The sequence below is a fragment of the Xyrauchen texanus genome, chromosome 24, assembly GCF_025860055.1.
Source record: "Xyrauchen texanus isolate HMW12.3.18 chromosome 24, RBS_HiC_50CHRs, whole genome shotgun sequence".
NCBI lineage: Eukaryota > Metazoa > Chordata > Actinopteri > Cypriniformes > Catostomidae > Xyrauchen > Xyrauchen texanus.
Window position 1 is genome coordinate 38,243,707 of NC_068299.1, and position 22,051 is coordinate 38,265,757.

Here is a 22,051-nt window from a genome sequence, read left to right on the forward strand (position 1 = left end):
GACTTGGATTTACGGGGGAGAAACTGCTTGAACGCCGCAGATTGTTTCCTCGCCTCCTGATGTAACGGCGTCGCCGAACAGGCCAGAGGGCGAGAGCGGGGCATCAAGCAAAAAAGCTCTGTCTTTTTCTTTTATTCCCGACAAATTTAGCCACAGATGCCTCTCCGTGGTCACCATAGCTGCCATAGAGCGGCCAATAGCGCGGGCCATCTCTTTAGTGGCCCGGAGAGACAGATCTGCGGCTCTGCGCAACTCTGCGATATCTTCGGGAGTTGGCCCCTCCCCCTCGTCTAAATCTTTCAGGAGATCGGCCTGGTACGCCTGCAAAATCGCCATTGAGTGCAGGCATGAACCAGCCCGACCTGCCGCCATGTAAGCCCTGCTTATTAATGCAGATGTATCTCTGCAGGGCTTACTAGGCAGCGCCGGGGTTTTAAGGGAAGATGCCGACTCAGGAGAGAGGTAACTGGCTAAAGCCTCCTCCACACCAGGCATCTTCCCATAGCCCATATCCCGTGCCCCTAAAACATAGCTGTAATCGACCACACTGGGGGTGGAGACACGGGACGAATGTGGTTTATCCCACGATCTCGAGATCTCTTTGTGGAGATCGGGAAAAAAACGGCAAACCCCGGCGCTGGGGTTGTGACGTGTGCTGCAGGAAACGCTCGTCTAATTTGCCTCCAAATAAGAAAATCAGTACAAATACAATAGTTTTTTCAACATTCATTGTGCCAATTTTAGAATAGAGCACTAAAAACCCCTTATCTGTGAACCACTATAGCCTGTTAGGAGCGCATTGCATGTTCTCTCAGAAACATGCTGAATTTAGAGTTCCTGAAGCAAAGCTATTGTAAAGATTTTATCTCACTGAGTTTTATCCAGGTTAAATAAGGGTTACTAACTAACACTGATCTACAGTACTCACTAAAGTACAGTTTTTCTTGCATGACAAAAGAAATTACTTTGTGAGTTTGCAGTCTGAATTGAATGTGACCCCAAAATAATACAAAGACAATAAATCTTTATATTGCGTCCTCATTACTGGTTGCATGTAATAACAAACATACAGAGCGACCAGGGTAGCCCGACTCTAAAATGAATGACTGTCACACGCCAGGTCTTTTACACACTGAAGGTGAAAAGAAAACGTGAATATTGTGATGTAACAGAGAAACAGCAGCAACTTGTGTTGAGCTCATCGTGGCAAGTCGGGACATGTCACAGTCTCTGAACTCTTCTCCTGTGTCTGTGAGATGAGGGCCGCGCTCTCTCTCTGTGTGGCCCATGTGCTGTTCTGGAACGTACAGTTCAGTAGATGAACAGGAATGAACTGTTGACTAAACTGTGGTCGAGATGAAAAGACAGGCTTGAGAGAGAATGCACTCATTTCAACGTTTGTTTTTGTAACTTGTAATCAACATTGCTATTGAAGACGTGGCATGACTGCAATTAGAAAAATCCTACTCATCCATCTTACATTTTAAACATGTCATTATAGTTTAGCAGTGATGTATCTGCATGGGACAGTGAAATATTAAAACACAATGTGAATCTTGACTTCATTGTTCTTTCTCATCGTCTCATCAGGGATGCTGAAACGTTCCTCTTGGACTGGAAAAAGATTCGAGCTTCTGATGGAGGCTGGCTGGTGTTTGACATCACAGCTACCAGCAATCACTGGGTGCTGAACCCTCAGCAAAACATGGGCCTTCAACTCTGTGTGGAGACTACTGATGGTAAGACAGTCTGATTAAAGCATAATAGTTTAGCAATAATCTAACAAATGTAGTTTAGCAATAATGTATGTTTAAACAATCATGCAAGGACAGTGCATTGTGACCAGCACTGTTGGGAAACAGTGCAAAATTAACCTACAGTGATGTTACTACATTATTACTATAGTAAAACCACAGTTACCATATGGAAAGTACAAATTTGCTTTAGTAAAACCATGGTTGATTGGTTGAAGGCATGGTTGAAGGGCTAAGCAAATAGAGAGACAACTTTAAATTTAACATAAATGTATATTTAAGATACATTAATAAACTAGACAATGCAATATTTGATATAATAAAATAAAATATAAACAAGCAATACACTTAATATTTTACTTAAAAAAAAAAATAAGGAATTCATTGAATTATTTATGTGAACTAGATTGTCCAAAGGACCCGACTCAAAAGAACTGATGCTAAATACAAGTGAATCTTTTGTTTTCATTGGTTCATTTATATGAATAAACTAGTTAAGCTCCTGAAATATAGTTACAGTTAGTTAATAGCATTGCTACTTTTAGTTAACTAGTCCCCAACACTGGTGACCAGGGCTGTCAAGTTCCAAACAGCACCTGTAAAGTATCATAAAAGTAGTTTATGCGATATATATCAAGTCTTCTGTAGCTAAAGATATGTTTGTGTGAGAAATAGGCTGGAATTTAAATCGTTATACACTGAAAATATTCCACTTTGCTGTAGCCCTCAAAACACATTCACACTTGTGCATATTCAAAGTTTATGTGTGAGGGATTGATGTCAGTATTGCCAAACAACATTTCTAATGTCGTTTGGCAATACTGACATTGCCAAATGTCAGTATTTGACATTTCTAACGTTTGAATATCGGAATGACAAATAAACAAACACACAAATACATTTTCTGATGGATTTTCAGTGAATAACTACTAACATTTGAATCTGCTACCTACACAGAGCTGTTGAATGGTTTCAGAATATAGTCCATAAATTGTGTGGATAACTTGGTAGCACTTTATCTTAAGGGTCCAATATAATGCACTATTTAAACATGAATAAGACAGTAATTAATACTGTCACCACCAAATAAATGTCAAACAATTTAATAACTTGTGAATGTAAATGTTTCACTTTAGAACACTGAGTCAAATTGTCTTTATTTGAATAATAATTGATACAATCAATTAGTAACAGTTTAGTAAAACCAGTAGTAATTAGTCATAATCACAGTCTTAGTTCAATAAACTTAAAGGGATAGTTCATCCAAAAATGTAAATTCTCTCATCATTTACTCACCCTCATGCCATCCCAGATGTTTATGACTTTCTTTCTTCAGCAGAACACAAATTAAGACTTTTAGAAGAATTGTTCAGCTGTGTAGGTCCATACAATGCAAGTGAATGGTAATCAGACCTTTATAGATCCAAAAATGACATAGAAGTAATCCATATAAATCCATAGTTTTAATCCACAGCTTCAGAAATGATATAATAGACGTGGGTGAGAAACAGATCAAAATGTATGTTATTTTTTTTTCACTTTTACATCTGTAAGTCACATGTGGTGCCTGTTTAGTTTCACTTTCACATCTGAAAGTGAAAGAGGACATTTCGAGTAAAAAAGGACTTTAATATAGTTCTGTTTCTTACGCACACCTATTATATTGCTTCTGAAGATTTAACCACTGGAGTCAGATTACTTTTGTTTCCTTTATGTGGTTTTTGGAGCTTCAAAATGTGATTTTATTCATTAATTAGATAACTTTTTAATTTTACACAAAATATGTTTCATAAGTAAACTATGGCTTAGGTTAATTTCTTCATTCTTAATTAAGTTTTTATTCATGCTCTACTTGATCATTATTGCGGACCCTTATAATAAAATGTTTTCTTTGGTGCTCCCATTTGGGGCTGAACAGCCCCTGGTTAGTATATTCCTTCGTGGCATGGAGAACTGCAGTGGAGCTCTCTTGAAAAGTTCTCGAAAGAAAGTCGGATGGGTTTGGAATGACATGAGGGTAAATAATGTCATAATTTTAATTTTTGGTTAAACTATTCTTTTACATACACATTATAGGTACTTCGGCCTAATATTGTTTCATTCTCTGTGAACTAGATTAAACGATTGCATTATGTCAATATAACAATGGTGACTGTTAAAGTGGGGTGTGGTTTGTATTTCTGCTGTATTGTATTGATTTCTATGCCGGATCAACAGCACATGTTATGTTAAATATTTGTTGGGGAATTTATTTAATGATAACCATTTGGTCAATTTAAAGCTGCAGTTGTATTTTAGTGTTCCTTCATGGAGAGAATGTTTTATTGTTTTAATTATTATTGCATTCCCTGTTTACTGGAAATAAGAATCATGAAATGCAGCTGGTTTCATTTCTTTTCACATGGTCATTACATTTGCTTTAAAACGGACCAGATTGAGACGCTTTTGACCGCAGAAGTATCATCTTTGAGTCACGACTACGCCCAGCTTTTACCCTTTCTTAAACGGGAACCTGATGCTATAAAGTCGTCCATTTATCAGATCAGTTTTCAGCCCACTCCCTCATTGTTTGACATGTAGACAATTACTCAAGTATCTGCGGGTACTGTAGTAACTGCCAGAAATCTGGTGATTTTGACACAAGAAGTTTTCTTTGTGTTAATCGTGGCTGTTTTACTAAATTGGATCTGTATGATCAGATACATACTGTACACATGAAACTTTTTTTGTAACATCTGAGAACATCTGTTTGTGTGCAGGTAGAAGCATCAGCATGAAATCTGCTGGCATCATAGGAAGGAACGGACCTCAGTCCAAACAGCCCTTCCTTGTTGCTTTTTTCAAAGCCAGTGAGGTTCTTCTCCGTTCTGTAAGGGCCACTGGAGGAAAGAGGAAGAGCAACAACAGAAATAAAATGAAAACTCAGCAGAAATCCTCACCGGCTCTTCAAAGTGGAGGTGCAGTATTTTTACATTTTACAACTTTATGGTGCTGTAAGCCATTTTGCCCAACTTTGCTTAGCCTTAGATGGTGCACTCATGGATCTTCCACTGTCTGTTCACTGACCATTTATCGCATATTGCACAAATAAGCACTTTCTTGATTGGGCAAGCTCTAATCTGATTGGCTGACTATATGATAACTTTAGTTCCCCTTCTGTCGCTCTCTCCACGTTGTGTCAGAGAAGCGACACTAGGGGTCTCTCTTGAGCGCCGATATTCACCTCTGAACTATGAAAAAAGGCCAATGAGAGTTGGCAACCAGTATTTGCATGTCCCGCCCCCGGACATATGGGTATTTAAGTGGCGCAAATACGGGAGTTCATTCAGAAAATTTCTTCGGAGCCGATGGTCGTGTTTGCAGACTGCTGCGTTTTACACACCGAGTTCCTACTATCCTCTGCTGCATGCTGTTGGATTCTACGGCGCACAACAGCGGCTTTCTCCTGTTTGCACGGCTGTGCACTTCCTGCCCCTGAGCGCGTCGACAGTTGCAGATAAGAAAGATCTCTCACGAGTTCTTTCATTCATAAAAGAGTGATTTTATTTAAAAGAGTAATTTCCTCTAAAAGAGCAAAAACACAGCAGCGTTGAGCGTCCTTTTAAGGACGGCGTCTTTATAAAGATGACTTTCCGCCCCTGTGTTGTTCCTGGATGCGGTAGAGTACTCTCCGCTTCCGGCGGCCACAGGCGTTGTCTCGTGTGTCTGGGCAGCGATCACACTGAGGCTGCGTTTGTGGATGGTTCATGTTCTCATTGCGAGAACATGACCATGACAACGTTAGCGATCGCGGCTTGCTTACAACCGTAAGCAGGCCACTCCAGCCGCCCCGCGTCGCTCCTTCCCACGGGATTGAGGGCGATGCGGCTGGCGATGGAGGCAATTCGGGATGGCAGCGGGTGCAGCTCGCCGGTACGCCCCTCGGACCACCAGCGCCCGGCACGCTCGTTGACTCCCGTCCCCGCTCGAGGTGGTGGCGACTCGCCTCACAGCCAGTCTGCCTACCCTCTTGCGATGGAAGCAGATGAGTTCGCCGTGACATCGGAGGGCGTGGGCTCTGATGCGTAGGGCTCATATGGGCTGCCGCCTTCGGGCTTGCACGCCCAGGAGGAGGCCGACGCACAGATGTCCGATATGCTTTCCCGGGCAGCCAACAGTGTGGGTCTGGATTGGAACCCTCCATCCTCCCCACAGCCATCACGGCTGGACGATTGGTTCTTGGGTGTTGGGTGCCACTCACAGCCTCGCCCCCCCCCCCCCGGTTCCTTTCTTCCCGGAGGTGCATGATGTGCTGACGTCTTCGTGGAGAGCACCCCTCTCCACTCGTCGCACTGCCACCTGCTCATCCGCCCTCGCCACCCTCGACGGCGGAGCGCGCCACGGGTACACGGAGATCCCCCAGGTGGATAGAGCTGTTGCGCTCCACTTATGTTTCGGAAGCACTACCACCTGGCGGGGCCGCCCTGTACTCCCTTCCCGGTCCTGTAGAGCAACATCCTCGCTCAACGCGAAGGCCTACAGCGCTACCGGACGCGCCGCTTCCGCCCTGCATGCCATGGCTCTCCTGCAGGTCCACCAAGCCAAGGCACTTCACAACATGCAAGGGGGTGGCCCTGATCCCGACACGCTGCAGGAACTGCGCTCAGCGACCGACCTCGCCCTGAGAGCGACGAAGGTCACAGCGCAGGCACTCGAGCAGGCGATGGCCACTCTGGTGGTCCAGGAACGTCAGCAATGGCTGGACTTGGTTGAGATGTGTGAAGCTGACAAGACTTGCTTCATCAGCGCCCCTGTATACCAGTTCGGCCTCTTCGGCGACACCGTTGAGGACTTTGCCCAGCAGTTCTCCCTGGTGAAGAAGCAGACGGAGGCCATTTCGCACATCATGCCACGCCGCAAGCTTGCCGCCACGGCCCAGGCCCCACCTGCTCGCCGAGGGTGTCCTCCCGCGGCCAGAAGACCTTCTGCTCCGCCCCAACCTGGGCCCAGCTCTCAGCCCCGGCATCGAGCAAACCGCAGGAAGCATACGCCCCCTGCCTCACGGACCCCTTCGAGGACCCGGAAGGCTCCCAAGCGTCCCTGAGACAGCGGACCCAGAGGACGAGAAGTTAGCTCCGGAGGTGGTAAGACCACTCTGTCCCCCGGAGGAGGGCCGGGAGGAGAATCTTTAGTTTTTTCATTTGCCGCACCCCCTGACGGGGGCTGCGGTACCCAAATTCTCAATAAAAGAGCTATTTCCTTTACCTCTGGGTCACATGGCCCGCAAATGCTGTTCTCGCGGCACTTTGCTTTCAGGCCTCAACAGTCTCGGCACCCAGGATGCGGTGCTTCCGCCCTCAGCCCCACGACTGTTCCCCGGCCGGCCGGTTCAGACGAGTCCAGAGGACGCCAGCATCAGACCTCCTCCTCAGTCACGAACCCACCCCCTGCCGGGTGCGTGGAACAAGGTAAGTGCTTTGAGTTTATTCTCAGCACCAGAGCCTCGGGACGCCACAGCGCCTCCCGACGCCACGTTACCTGTTCCGCACCGCTGCGAAGCCCCGCCGGGTACGTCCAAAATACTCGTCCTCTTGGTGCCCCTAGCACGGAGCTTAGAGGCATGGCTTTCACTGCTCAGCTCGTCCACGGTGGCTGCACCGGACCATCCGACTTCGATTACGCAATTCAGTTTGCCAGGTCTCTGCCCCTTCGTGGGCGTTCGTTCCTCCGCAGTGCACGCCGAACATGCCCACTCCCTGCGCGAGGAAATCGCCTCCCTTCTAATCAAGGACGCGATAGAGCCTGTCCCTCCGACCGAAACGAAGAAGGGTTTCTACAGCCCTTACCGTTGTACCCAAGAAAGGCGGCGGCATACGACCGAGCTTGGACCTCGCGAAGTTTTCAATCGGACCTTGTCCAAACTCCCGTTCAAAATGCTTACCCAGAAACAAATTCTATCTGGCCTCCGGCATCTAGATTGGTTCAGTAGCGGTAGACCTGAAGGACGCGTACTTCCACGTCTCAATTCGCCCTCGACATCGACCCTTTCTACGGTTCGCGTTCGACGGCCAGGCGTATCAGTACAAGGTCCTCCCCTTCGGCCTGTCTCTGTCCCTCGCGTCTTCCACGAAGGTCGCAGAGGCGGCTCTTGCCCCGCTACGAGGAGCGGGCATACGCATACTCAATTACCTCGACGATTGGCTTATTTTGGCCTCCTCGCAGGAATTACTATACGCACACAGAGACCAGGTGCTCGAGCACCTCGGCCGCTTAGGGTTTCAGGTCAACTGGGAAAAGAGCAAGCTCACCCGGTCCAGAGCATCTCTTTTCTCGGTTTGGAGTTAGACTCAGTCTCAATGACAGCACGTCTCTCCAACGAGCGTGCTCAGTCAGTGCTGGAATGCCTCGCTTCTTTCGAACCAGGCACCGTGGTCCCTTTGAAACGTTTCCAACGGCTCCTGGGGCATATGGCATCCTCCGCGGCGGCCGCGCCACTGGGGTTGATGCTTATGAGACCACTTCAGCATTGGCTCCAGACTCGAGTCCCGAGACGAGCATGGCGCCACGGCACGCACGGCGTGGAAGTTACCCCCACCTGCCGCCAAACCTTCAAACCCTGGACAGACCTCTGCTTTCTACGGGCAGGAGTACCCTTGCAGCAGGTGTCGCGTCGCGTTCTGGTTACAACCGACGCCTCCAATTTGGGTTGGGGCGCCATGTGCAACGGGCGCGCAGCCACAGGCCGGTGGAACCGAGGCCCGCTGCGCTGGCACATCAACTGCCTAGAGCTGCTGGCCGTTTTTCTTGCCCTGAAGAAATTTGTTCCATTGATTCGTGGCAAGCATGTCCTAGTCAGGACAGACAGCACCACGGTGGTGGCCTACATAAACCGCCAAGGCGGAGTACGCTCCCTCCACATGTCACAGCTCGCCCGTCGTCTCCTCCTTTGGAGTCAGCAGCGACTGGAGTCACTGCGCGCCACTCACATCCCCGGCAACCTCAATGTGATAGCGGACGCGCTGTCAAGGCAAAACTTGTCCGGCGGAGAGTGGAGGCTCCACCCCCAATCGGTCCAGCTGATTTGGGACAGGTTCGGCAAGGCCCAGGTAGACCTGTTTGCCTCCCAGGAAACCTCCCACTGTCCACTCTGGTATGCCCTCACAGAGGCTCCCCTTGGGACAGATGCTCTGGAGCACAGCTGGCCACTGGGGCTCGCTAAGTACGCTTTTCCCCAGTGAGCCTTCTTGCACAGGTGCTATGCAAGGTCAGGGAGGACAAGGAGCAAGTCACTCTGGTGGCCCCCTACTGGCCCAACCGGACGTGGTTTTCGGATCTCACGCTCCTAATGACAGCCCCTCCCTGGCGAATTCCCCTGAGGAAGGACCTTCTTTCTCAGGGACGGGGCACGCTCTGGCATCCGCATCCAGACCTCTGGAATCTCCACGTCTGGTCCCTGGACAGGACGCGGAGGATCTAGTCGGCCTACCTTCGGCCGTCATAGACACTATTAACCAAGCCAGAGCCCCTTCGTCCAGGCATCTTTACGCCCTGAAGTGGCATCTGTTCGCGGACTGGTGTTCTTCCCGAGCCGAAGACCCGCAGAAGTGCGCAGTTAGGTCAGTGCTCGTGTTTCTTCAGGAGAGGCTGGAGAGGAGGCTGTCCCCTTCCACCCTCAAGGTGTATGTTGCACGCTCATCGGCCCACCACGACACGGTAGACGGCAAGTCTCTTGGTAAGCACGACTTAATCATCAGGTTCCTAAAAGGTGCCCGGAGGATGACTCCCTCCCGGCCTAACCTGTTTCCCTCCTGGGATCTCTCAGTCATCCTTATGGGACTCCGGAGACCCCCCTTCGAGCCGCTTGACTCAGTTGGTCTCAGGGCCCTCTCTCTCAAGACCGCCCTGCTGATCGCGCTCGCTTCCATCAAGAGGGTCGGGGACCTGCATGCATTCTCTGTTAGCGATGCTTGCCTGGAGTTCGGTCCGGCGGACACTTTTCACTCTGAGCAGCTCTTCGTCTGCTTTGGGGGACAGCAGAAAGGGAATGCTGTCTCCAAGCAGAGACTCGCCTACTGGGTTGTCGACGCCATTTCCCTGGCTTATCACACCCAGGCCGTGCCCCCCCCCTTTGCGGGTCCGAGCCCACTCCACCAGGAGTGTTGCGTCCTCGTGGGCACTGGCTAGGGGCATTGCCCTAGCAGACATTTGTAGAGCAGCGGGCTGGGCAACACCTAACACTTTTGTGAGATTCTACAATCTCCGAGTTGAGTCAGTATCGTCCGTGTTCTCTCAGGTACCGAGCCCGTGAGAACTCGGGTGGCACGTCCACGATCTGACCGGGTGAATCGCTTGCACCCAGCGCCTTCCCCTAACCAGGGAAACAGTCGCCTTCTTTCCCAGGAGATCCCAGGTTTGGGACACTGGTTGACTCCTCCCTAGCCCTCGTGGGTCGCAGTTCTCGTGGAGGAACTCGCCGACCCAAACCACTGCGGGTACCACTAGCTACCCTGTACTGGTATAGGTGCCCCACAGGTAAGGCCTCCTGTTCGGACTCCCCCTGTGTGTAAAACCACAGTTCTGTCCCCTCACGAGAGTTGACTCCGTGTTTCCCTTAGGCAGTTACAGCTGCCTCGGGTGCCGTGCTGTATGCTTCCCCCCTCTGCGAGGCTGGATCTACCACCGCACTACTGTTCCGCATAAGACCTAATTATAGGCCATGCGATGTATTTGCCACTCAAAATTTGCCTCCCCTCCCGGGTAGGTGTGGCCTCCGCAGGGTCTTCTCTGCCCTAATAAGGGCTAAGACCCCCTTCCCTCAATGCGTGTAAGGGCCCCGGCCGTAGTTGCTCTATGCGAGAAACATAGAGAGAAAAGAGGCCCAGCCAGGCTGGCCCGTTCCCATGTTGGCGGCCGTCACCTTGTTCCCCCTCCAGGGTAACGATAAGGAATCCTGATGGCTTAAATGGGGCATTGGGGAAGAGTGCGTGCAGCCTGATACAGTTGGTCGTTCTGCACGTAGGAATACCTGCTCGCTCCTGTATCAGCAGATCACGCATACACGGCTCAGCGCATGGCTCTTTTAAGTGGACCCCTAGTGTCGCTTCTCTGACACAACGTGGAGAGAGCGACAGAAGGGGAACGTCTAGGTTACGTATGTAACCTCCGTTCCCCGATGGAGGGAACGAGACGTTGTGTCTCCCCTGCCACGTCGCTGAGCCGAGCCCCTGTTGTGGCTGGACCATTTCCGGCTCCTCAGAAAAATCCTGAATGAACTCCCGTATTTGTGCCACTTAAATACCCGTATGTCCGGGGGCGGGACATGCAAATACTGGTTGCCAACTCTCATTGGCCTTTTTTCATAGTTCAGAGGTGAATATCGGCGCTCAAGAGAGACCCCTAGTGTCGCTTCTCTGACACAACGTCTCGTTCCCTCCATCGGGGAACGGAGGTTACATACGTAATCTAGACGGTAGTAAGAGCACACAGTCTGCCTGGAAACCATCTGTATACAAGGCACTGGGGTTGACATAATGAGCAAATTTGAGAAAGAACTAATCACTGGATTTGAAGTTTTATAGTTAATTGGCTTTAGTCCTTTTAAAGAGTTTTGTTTGAGGCACTTAGTTGCAAGTAAAATAAATATCCACAAGCAGAATTGTGTGTTATGGAGCCGCTTAGAAGACAGAGAGGGTATTTTTTTTTTATATAGTTTTACGTTCCTTTGCAATAGTTTATGTTCCCTTTACAATAAGTTTTGTGTTTCTTTGCAATTGCTTTACACATCCCTTATGAAAACTGACAGTGGTTCAACTCTGATATTTGAAGTAAAATCACAACCACAAGATTTACCATGGTGTAATCGTATTTTAACCACCAAATTTGCCGTAAAACCATCGTAATAGTACAAGAAAACCAATACTATGGTAAAACAATTGCTTAATTAATGTAAAATTAAATTAATAAAAATCTTTTTTTTGTGTGGTATAATCTACTTACCCGCTCTTAAATAGCGTGTAAAAACATAGCTAATTATTTACAGTTGGTCGAGTTACATGTCAGTTAGACTGTCTCTTCCTGTCTAAGTGATGGTTCTTGGCCACAATAAGCTGCAATATGGACCATACTTCATGTTGTAAGTCAAGAGGATAGCTAATCAAAACTAGACCAGTTCAGACTTAGCCATTGAATCAGACCATCCTCTCCCAAAACCCATCATCTAATGACGAACAGGCAAAAGGACTGAGAGGAAAAGTGTCTCAAAGTGTTCTGATTGGTTTAACATTTTTTTGCAATGCAATGCAAAAAAGCTATAGAGCGCAACTGTTCGGACGTAAAAATCCCATTCATTTTCTTCCTTCTGTTAAAGCCATCAAGCTGCATTACTTCAACTTCATATTTACATTACATTTATGCATTTGGCAGATGCTTTTATCCAAAGTGACTTACAGTGCACTTATTACAGGGACAATCCCCCCGAAGCAACCTGGAGTTAATTGACTTGCTCAAGGACACAATGGTGGACACCACTCACTGTTTAAAGAGATGTGTTTAGTAGCAGAATTGCTGGTGAAGAACAACACTACCCATGATCCTGAAGAGAAATGAATCAAAAACTCATGGTAAACAAAGTGGACAAAAAGAGCTCTGCAGTGACCGCTCACTCGCATGTTACACTGTGAATGATGCAATCGAGTCAGTCTCCAGATCAGGGAGAAACAGTATTGTTTCATTCCGGTTATGCTGTTCTTCAGATTGCATTCCAAATTTAACCAGTTAGAACTAAATAAAAGAAACGTTAATAATGTTGTTTTAAAAATGACAGTACTCTGTGCAACGGGTGGGTGAAAAACTAGTAGCAGTGTTTCTAGATCTCACAAGAGGAACGAGGCACATGTTTTTGAAAACAAAAAACAAGCTCAAAATAAGGGACATAATAATAAAAGTGATATTTTTTTACCCATGTAGGTGAATTTTCAAGATAGATATCATAATAAGCATAGTATACAGTAGTCTATATATAATGTAATGTCTTACTTATATTGTCTTCTTTAAAAATGTATTCTTAATATTAAAATATATCCCCATAAATATTAAACATTCCTAAAATCAATTAATAGCAAATATCTCTCTCTCCAGCATGCACACACTGCGTTGACACTTAACGTTACCTTTTGTGTACTGAATAATTTTTATTTTTTAGAAAATGTATTTAAAATAGTGGTTTCCTTCATAATCAAAGTGCATGCTCACACTATGCTTTACAAAAAATATAGAATCCCAATTTTTCAGGTAATATGAAGTGCTGTAACTTAATGACGAATTTATTGTGAAAAACCATTTGGTCTTTGGTTTCATAAAAACAATTCTCAGAACAAAATTAACTGGTTATTAACGAGTTACCAGCATTTAAAAATAATATATTCATTCTGGAACAATTTAAAGGCATTTTGTTCTCATCGTTCAGCAGAATGTTTTGTTCTTGAACCGTTTTAGTCCCAGCTCCGGATATTTGTACATATCTGAATACTCTGCAATCGAATTTTAAATATTTTTTTTTATACATGCATATATTCAACAAATTAAATTAATAGTTTTATATTTTTCCATCATGTTAAATTTGATTATGTAATATGTAGTGCTTCGTGGGATTGTAGTCATTCCCTCATGAAAGACATTAAGTAATCAGTATTATATCTTTGACTTTTTGTCCAATTTTCAAATATATACACTGGCGGCCAAACGTTTGGAATAATGTACAGATTTTGCTGTTTCGGAAGGAAATTGGTACTTGGTACAGTGTTCAAAGAGAAAGGACAACTGGCTGTATCAAGGACAGAAAGGGATGTGGAAGGCCAGATGTACAACTAAAAAAGATGATAAGTACATCAGAGTCTCTAGTTTGAGAAATAGACACCTCACATGTCCTCCGCTGACAGCTTCATTGAATTCTACCCGCTCAACACCAGTTTCATGTACAACAGTAAAGAGATGACTCAGGGGTGCAGGCATTATGGGAAGAATTGCAAAGAAAAAACACTTTTGAAACAGAAAAACAAAAATAAAAGGTTAGAGTGGGCAAAGAAACAGACATTGGACAACAGATAATTGGAAAAGAGTGTTATGGATCTTAATCCCATTGAGCTTTTGTGGGATCAGCTAGACTGTAAGGTGCGTGAGAAGTGCCCAACAAGACAGTCACATCTATGGCAAGTGCTACAGGAAGTGTGGGGTGAAATGTCACATGAGTATCTGGACAAACTGACAGCTAGAATGTCAAGGATCTCAAAGCTGTCATTGCTGCATGTGGAGGATTTTTTGATGAGAACAATTTGAAGTAGTTTAAAATTTAATTGTAATTTTCCACATTATTAATGTACTGACTATATATTGTGATCAGTTGAATAAAAGTAACAAAACCCCAGCTTAGACAGGTTTAGATGTTCAGTTTTTATTTGCCCAGCAGGGATTCCATTAAAAATTGTTTGCAGGACCTTTAAATTGCACTTAAATAGGTGCAGTACTGTTCTGTCAAAAAAGATAGATTATCGAGCTCTATAATACCTCATGACCTTACCTGATTTTGTGAATGTAGGGGGTCTTTGCTGCCGTACAATCACTGTATTTACAAAGATGTCCTGCCAGCTGCAAATATAAAGTACAGCACATTGAGCCCACACATGCTCATAGACTAAACAACACCACTACTGCAGTGTTTGAAGACTCAATATTGTTTTGTTGTTGTTATCTAGATCAAAACACCAGTGAGCAGAGGCAAGCCTGCAAGAAGCATGAACTTTATGTTAGCTTCCGTGACTTAGGATGGCAGGTAAACGCATGTGGTGGCTCGCAAGGAATCAATCAATTAAATGAGTGTTCTCATGCACAAGATAGTTGCTTTGTTTATGCATACATCTCTCTTTCTCTCAATGTAGGACTGGATTATTGCTCCTGAAGGCTATGCAGCCTTTTATTGCGATGGAGAATGTTCATTTCCACTGAATGCGCATATGAATGCAACAAACCATGCCATTGTGCAGACCTTGGTGAGTGTTTATTGATTCATTATAGAATATTTCTCACAAAGCGCAACAAAAGGGTTCCAGAAGTAAAAATCAAAAAACAATTTCTCCATAGAGAAATACATTTTTTATGGTAGTGTGTAAAAGTTTAAAAAAGGCAGACCTACCATGAGCTCTAAAGTTAAGTGAAGATATACACTCACCTAAAGGATTATTACGAACACCATACTAATACTGTGTTTGACCCCCTTTCGCCTTCAGAACTGCCTTAATTCTACGTGGCATTGATTCAACAAGGTGCTGAAAGCATTCTTTAGAAATGTTGGCCCATATTGATAGGATAGCATCTTGCAGTTGATGGAGATTTGTGGGATGCACATCCAGGGCACGAAGCTCCCGTTCCACCACATCCCAAAGATGCTCTATTGGGTTGAGATCTGGTGACTGTGGGGGCCATTTTAGTGCAGTGAACTCATTGTCATGTTCAAGAAACCAATTTGAAATGATTCGAGCTTTGTGACATGGTGCATTATCCTGCTGGATGTAGCCATCAGAGGATGGGTACATGGTGGCCATAAAGGGATGGACATGGTCAGAAACAATGCTCAGGTAGGCCGTGGCATTTAAACGATGCCCAATTGGCACTAAGGGGCCTAAAGTGTGCCAAGAAAACATCCCCCACACCATTACACCACCACCAGCCTGCACAGTGGTAACAAGGCATGATGGATCCATGTTCTCATTCTGTTTACACCAAATTCTGACTCTACCATCTGAATGTCTCAACAGAAATCGAGACTCATCAGACCAGGTAACATTTTTCCAGTCTTCAACTGTCCAATTTTGGTGAGCTCTTGCAAATTGTTGCCTCTTTTTCCTATTTGTAGTGGAGATGAGTGGAACCCGATGGGGTCTTCTGCTGTTGTAGCCCATCCGCCTCAAGGTTGTGCGTGTTGTGGCTTCACAAATGCTTTGCTGCATACCTCGGTTGTAACGAGTGGTTATTTCAGGCAAAGTTGCTCTTCTATCAGCTTGAATCAGTCGGCCCATTCTCCTCTGACCTCTAGCATCAACAAGGCATTTTCGCCCACAGGACTGCCACATACTGGATGTTTTTCCCTTTTCACACCATTCTTTGTAAACCCTAGAAATGGTTGTGCGTGAAAATCCCAGTAACTGAGCAGATTGTGAAATACTCAGACCGGCCCGTCTGGCACCAACAACCATGCCACGCTCAAAATTGCTTAAATCACCTTTCTTACCCATCCTGACATTCAGTTTGGAGTTCAGGAGATTGTCTTGACCAGGACCATACCCCTAAATGCATTGAAGCAACTGCCATGTGATTGGTTGATTAGATAATTGCACTAATGAGAAATTGAACAGGTGTTCCTAATAATCCTTTAGGTGAGTGTATGATTCTGAAGAAACAATTTTTTTTGTTGGGGGGGCTATGATTTTTGTTACTTAGTTGTGAAGGTTCCTTACTTTCTTGGCGTATTGTATTTATCTCTGATTGTGCAGCAGCAACATGTCCACATGTTTAACTCAGTATGTCTTTGAATGTTTTAGCAGTAGCAAGTCTTTGTACTTGCTCTGTAGCAGCAGCAGTGTAGCAGATCTAGTCCACCAAGACCAATATCCTATCAAAATCTCATAACTGCATTAACATGCTTAATCATTCTGCAAGTTGTCATGACTGAAATGACTAAGTTCAGGCATGAATTCTTAAAATTTTGTATTCATTAGCCAATCAATTCACTTACATGTAATATGTAAATCCAGTCAGCTCACATAGTGCAAGCTGATAGTTCCTTTGACATGCCATCGGGTAGCCAATCAAATTGTGTAATCTCTCTTTGCCTAACATTTTAATTTATTCAGTTTGCAAGAAAGCCGGTTTCACTGCAGTGCACTACAAGAGTTTTCTTTGAAACCCTCCACCTCCCCAGCTCCAAAGGTCTAGATCAGTTATTGGGATTGTATTTATGTCTAATTGTGCAGTAGCATATCATACATGCTTGTTGCAGCATGTCTTCTGTTCCCCTTCTGTCACTCACTCAACATTGTGTCGATGTAGTGACACTAGAGGTCGCCCTTGGGAGCCCCAAACACCTCTGATCTTTGAGAAAAGGCCAATGGGAATTGGCAAGTGGAATTTGCATGCCACTCCCCCAGACATACGGGTATAAAAGTAGCTGGTATGCAACCACTGTGTTTCAGCGAGCTGAATTCCTCCGCCGATCCATTCACCTCTACAAAAGCTGTTGGATTTACGGTGCATTACAGCGGCTTCTCCCCCTCTTGCACCGGCAGAGTGCAGAGAATGTCCCTGCGCTTCAGCAGCCTAAAAGAATATTCTTCCTCTAAAAGAGTATATTTCCCTTCTAAAAGAGTGGCACTCACGGAGAGTGTCTTTTTTAAAGATGCCTTTCCTTTTGTGTACATTTCCTGGTTGTGATCGTTACCTCTCTGCTTTCCATGGCCACTAACCCTCCCTCACGTGCTGGGCGCTGCCCACGTGGGGACAGCGTTCGTTGACGGGTCATGTTCTCACTGCGAGAGCAAGATTATGGGAACGTTGCAGTCACGACTTTCCCTGGAAAGCCACCCCAGCGGCTCCCCGCCGTGGTCCTTATACCTACAGGTTTGAGGATGCAGCTTGATGATTGGTTCCTGGGCCCAGAGCACTGCTCATGGCCGTGCCCCGCCCCAGTACCTTTCTTCCCAGAGGTGCATGATGAGCTTACACTATCGCAGCAGGCACCTTTTACTGCCCTGATCCGGTCTCTGAGCTTCTCCACTCTCTCTACCCTCGATGGTTGGGCTGCCAGTGGGTACTCAGTGATTCCCCAGGTGGATAAGGCGGTTGTGATGCACCTGTGCCCACAGAGCACCGCCACCATGCAGAACCATCCGAGACTCCTGTCTAAGGCCTGTAGGTTTACGTAGTCACTGGTGACTAATGCCTAAAGTGCTGCTGGACAGGCTGCCTCCGTCTTGCACGCCACGGCTCTCCTGCTACTCTGAAAAGATCTCTGACCTGAGATCGATGCAGGAGCTGCGCTCGGCAGCCAATATCGCCCTCCAGGCGACGAAGGATCCTTGTTTTCCTTTTCGTACAATAACAAATAACACCCATTTAAGAAAAGAGCGGTTTCTCACTTCCTGGGTCACACAGTCGGTGTCCACATCCAGTCGTTATCACGACCGCTGGCATATTCCTTTATGGTAGGAACGGTGCCTCGGAGGTGGTAGCATGCCCAGCTGTGGCACAATCCCACCCACGACAGGATGATCATGATAGGTCGCGAGGAGGGTTCTCCTCCCCCATCCCAGACCGCTCCTACGGTGGGTACAAAGAGCCAGGTAAGTGCTTCGATGTCTGTGACTCAGCACGGCCACGAGTGCCACCTCAGGCTCCGTCCCGTAGTGAGGCCCCACCCGCCGGTACGTCCGATGTGATTGTCCCCTTGGTCCCTCTTGTTCGGAGCTTGTGGGTGTGGCTCGCACTCCCCAACTTGTTGCAGTGTCTGATCAGGACTGTCTGTCTCCGCTACGCGATTCAGTTCGACAGGCACCCGCCCAGGTTCAACGGTTATGGTTATGATGGATGCCTCTAAGCACGGCTGGGGCGCCGTGTGTAATGGGTATGCATCCGCAGGTCCTCAGACTGGTCCGCGACTGCATTGGCACATCAACTGCCTCAAGTTGCTGGCAGTATTGCTCATCCTGCATAGGATTTTGCCATTGATCCAGAGCAAGCACATGTTGGAGACGGTAACTTACATCAACCAACAAAGCGGTCTGCACTCTCTGTCCCCATGCACCTTGAAGGTGTATGTAGTCGTAATATCGGCACATCACGATGCAGTAGACGGTAAGTATTTAGGGATTGTCAGGTTACTGAGAAGTGCTAGGAGGTTAACCCACAGATTGTGTCTCATCCCCTCGTGGGACCTCTCTGTGGTCCTTCGGGGCCTCGAGGTGCAGGGGACCGTTTGACGCCTGTAAGAGCGTTGGGGGAGGTTACGTGATGGCTGGATGCACTGGCTATAAGGCATGCAGAGGTCTGCCCATCTCGCACCGCCAGTCCACCTAACACAGTTCAGTTAGTCAAGGTGTTTTGAATAGGGACAACAAGTGTCACTACATTGACACAACGTCAGTGAGTGACAGAAGGGGAACGTCTCGGTTATGGTTGTAACCTCCATTCCCTGATGGAAGGAAGGGGATGTTGTGTCCCTCTTGCCACGCACTGAAATGGCCGAGACCTTAACTCAGTATGTTTTTGTATGTTCAAGCAGTAGCAAGTCTACGTACTTACTCTGCTGCAGCTGCAGAAGCATAGCAGATCTAGTGCACCAAGACCAATAGGATCCTATTGGATTGGATCCCTATGGAGAAAACATACTTCCAAAACCAACGACATTGAAAAAGTGGATGATCACTGTTGTTCTCTGTTGTAAAATTACAAAGTTTTAACATTATTGTCCCACTTCATAGACTTATTTTCTTTATTTTACCTTTGCAGGTCCATCTAATGTTCCCTGATAATGTGCCAAAGCCTTGTTGTGCACCCACCAAACTGAACGCCATTTCAGTGCTGTATTTTGATGACAGCTCAAATGTTATTCTGAAGAAGTATAGGAATATGGTGGTGAGATCATGTGGCTGTCATTGAGGACATGGAGCTTCTGTGATATATTGCTGCAGTTAAGAACATAGTTTTTTTTTACATTTGATGTACAGTATTATGTATATATTAGATTATAATTCCTCTTATTTATTTGGGTTTGCTTTGTATTAACTTTTTTTATATAAGAGATGTAGATGTCAGTTACAAGTTACCACTCTTACCACAGATCCATGGTCGACTGCTCTTTTCCTGAGTTTATGTGTTAGGCCAGTGACTTCAAAATTGAGGACCTTATTCAGGGTGGATGGCGTATTTATTTTTTCCACCATTGAAAGCAATGCTGTAAGGAATAAAATTACAGTTTATTCTGTCTAAATGTTCAAGATCATGTCTAATTATTACAACCCATGTTTTCTGGAGTTTTTAATGTTTCATCAGCTCAACAATCGAAACAAAGGTATTAAACAGTACAACCCATTGAACAGACCATATCTCTCAAGTTCTTGTATTCAATCACACAAATATGTATATGCCATCAATCCTGACTAATGTCTATAATTTCAGAAATTCATAAGCAAACCCTCCAACAAATAATTGCTGCTATTTTATAAAACGAACCCCTATTTTTACATTACAATCACAATTTTAAATGTGAAAAGACAGCCATCTTGGATTTTAGGTTTTTGGACACAAATAATATTATTTTTCTTTGTTAATAAAATACTTGCAGTGTTATTGAAATAGCATTGATGTATGTCTTAAGACTTTGTATATTTTTCACAAAAAGTGTTGCAACCCACAATTACCGATAGATGTTGGTTTGCTTTGGATATCATTGGGTGGATATGCACAATTCTGTTTTTTTTTTTTTTTTTAGCAAATAGTCTTCCAAGATACTCTTTATATACTATTATTACTATAATATATATATATATATATATATATATATATATATATATATATATATATATATATATATATACACACACACACAGTTCTGTACAAACGTTTTAGGCACTTGTGAAAAACTTTAAAAGTGAGGATTTCTTAAAAAAATAATGACATAAGTAGTTTTTATTAATGAATTATCTTCAAACAAAATCCAGTAAAAGGAAAAAGAGCTAAATCAATATTTGGTGGGAACACTTTTTCTTCAAAACAGCACCAATTCTCCTAGATACACCCGGACACAGTTTTTCTTGGTTGTTGGCAGATAGGATGTACCAAGCTTCTTGGAGAATTCGTCACAGTTATTTTATTTATTTAGGCTGTCTCAGTTGCTTCTGTCTCTTCTTGTAATCCCAGACTGGCTCAATCTTCAGTGGGGGGTTTTGTGAGTGCCATGACATCTGTTGCAGGACTCCCTGTTCTTCTATTATATTCTGTTCTATTTGCAAAAGTAATGTTTGGGAGTCTAAAATGTATTTGTCCTTTTGACACACTAAAGCTGAAAATATAAATAACAATCTTAAAACAAATGTTTTTGTGAAACACCTTATGTGCCTGAACCTTTGCACAGTACTGTATATATAATATATCAATGTATGTATGTATTTAAAATAAATATTTCATTTATTATAGAATCATGTTTATGTTATGTAAAAATATTTTCAAATATAATTTTCTGTGTCTGTAACTTGCACACATAATCATTTTCATGTCAGCACAGTCTGTGTTGCAGTTTTTGCGTGAACATGGTTGAGGGTTTGAAAATTTTTGAAAAAACTTCCAGTAAAATATCTAAACATCTTTAAAACAATAATAATTTACTTGTTGAATTATTTACTAATCACAAGATATTAAAGATCTTAGACTTGGAATACATAGAATATATTTTGAAATAAGTTTATTTTTCTTACCCCGCTGGCACAACGTTTTTTGTTTTGTTTTTTCTAATTTGAAATGTAAATATATTTTTATCCTAAGTTTATCCCCTAACACAAACTCAAACCTAATCATAAAGTCTAACCCCTTACCCCATTCTCAGAAAACCTAAATATCTTATGCAGTGTTGTTTCTAAAACTAGATAAATCAAATTTATCTTATTTTAAGGATTTTTAGATATTTTTACAGGAAAACAATACAAAAATGATTAGTAAGAATATGAATTTTCCCCTAATATCAAAGGTCTTCCTAGAAAAAGAGATATTATGATCCAACGTGAATTTTCTTGATAATAAAATATGATCGTGTCTGGAACATGTGCATGTAAAATGACTAGAAATAGAATTTTAGCTTAGCGTAAAGCTAACAATTTACACAAGGTTTATTTCTATTTCTTCTGCTCCAAACTTCTCTTTCTGCTCGTATGAATGTAACATAATATAAGTAACTGTATTCCACTACAGTTACATTATAAATTGTAACAGTATTACTGTACTGACAGAGTTTTTAAAGTCAAAACAAGTGAAAAAATCTACCAGTGCTGAAGAAGTAATCCAAAGTATTTAGAATACGTTACTGATCTTGAGTAATCTAATGAAATATGTTACAAATTACATTTTACAGCATGTATTCTGTAATATGTAGTGGAATACATTTCAAAAGTAACCCTCCCAACCCTGTCTATATATATATATATATATATATATATATATATATAATATATATGTATATATTCTGGGTTCAATAAAAGTTAGGCTCAATCGACAGGCTCAAT

The 22,051-nt window shown here is 44.4% G+C and overlaps 1 protein-coding gene across 1 annotated transcript in view; it reads left to right on the forward strand.

The window, feature by feature from the left end:
• The window catches only part of LOC127617667 (bone morphogenetic protein 5-like), a 56,538-nt gene extending 36,302 nt beyond the window's left edge, over positions 1-20,236 (forward strand). The window contains exons 3-7 of the mRNA XM_052089692.1: positions 1,591-1,739; positions 4,514-4,711; positions 14,483-14,559; positions 14,666-14,776; positions 19,287-20,236. Coding sequence (XP_051945652.1) covers positions 1,591-1,739; positions 4,514-4,711; positions 14,483-14,559; positions 14,666-14,776; positions 19,287-19,436 — 685 coding nt within the window. The 3' untranslated portion in view covers positions 19,437-20,236. The remainder of the gene's footprint in view (positions 1-1,590; positions 1,740-4,513; positions 4,712-14,482; positions 14,560-14,665; positions 14,777-19,286) is intronic.
• The last annotated feature ends 1,815 nt before the right edge of the window (positions 20,237-22,051 follow it).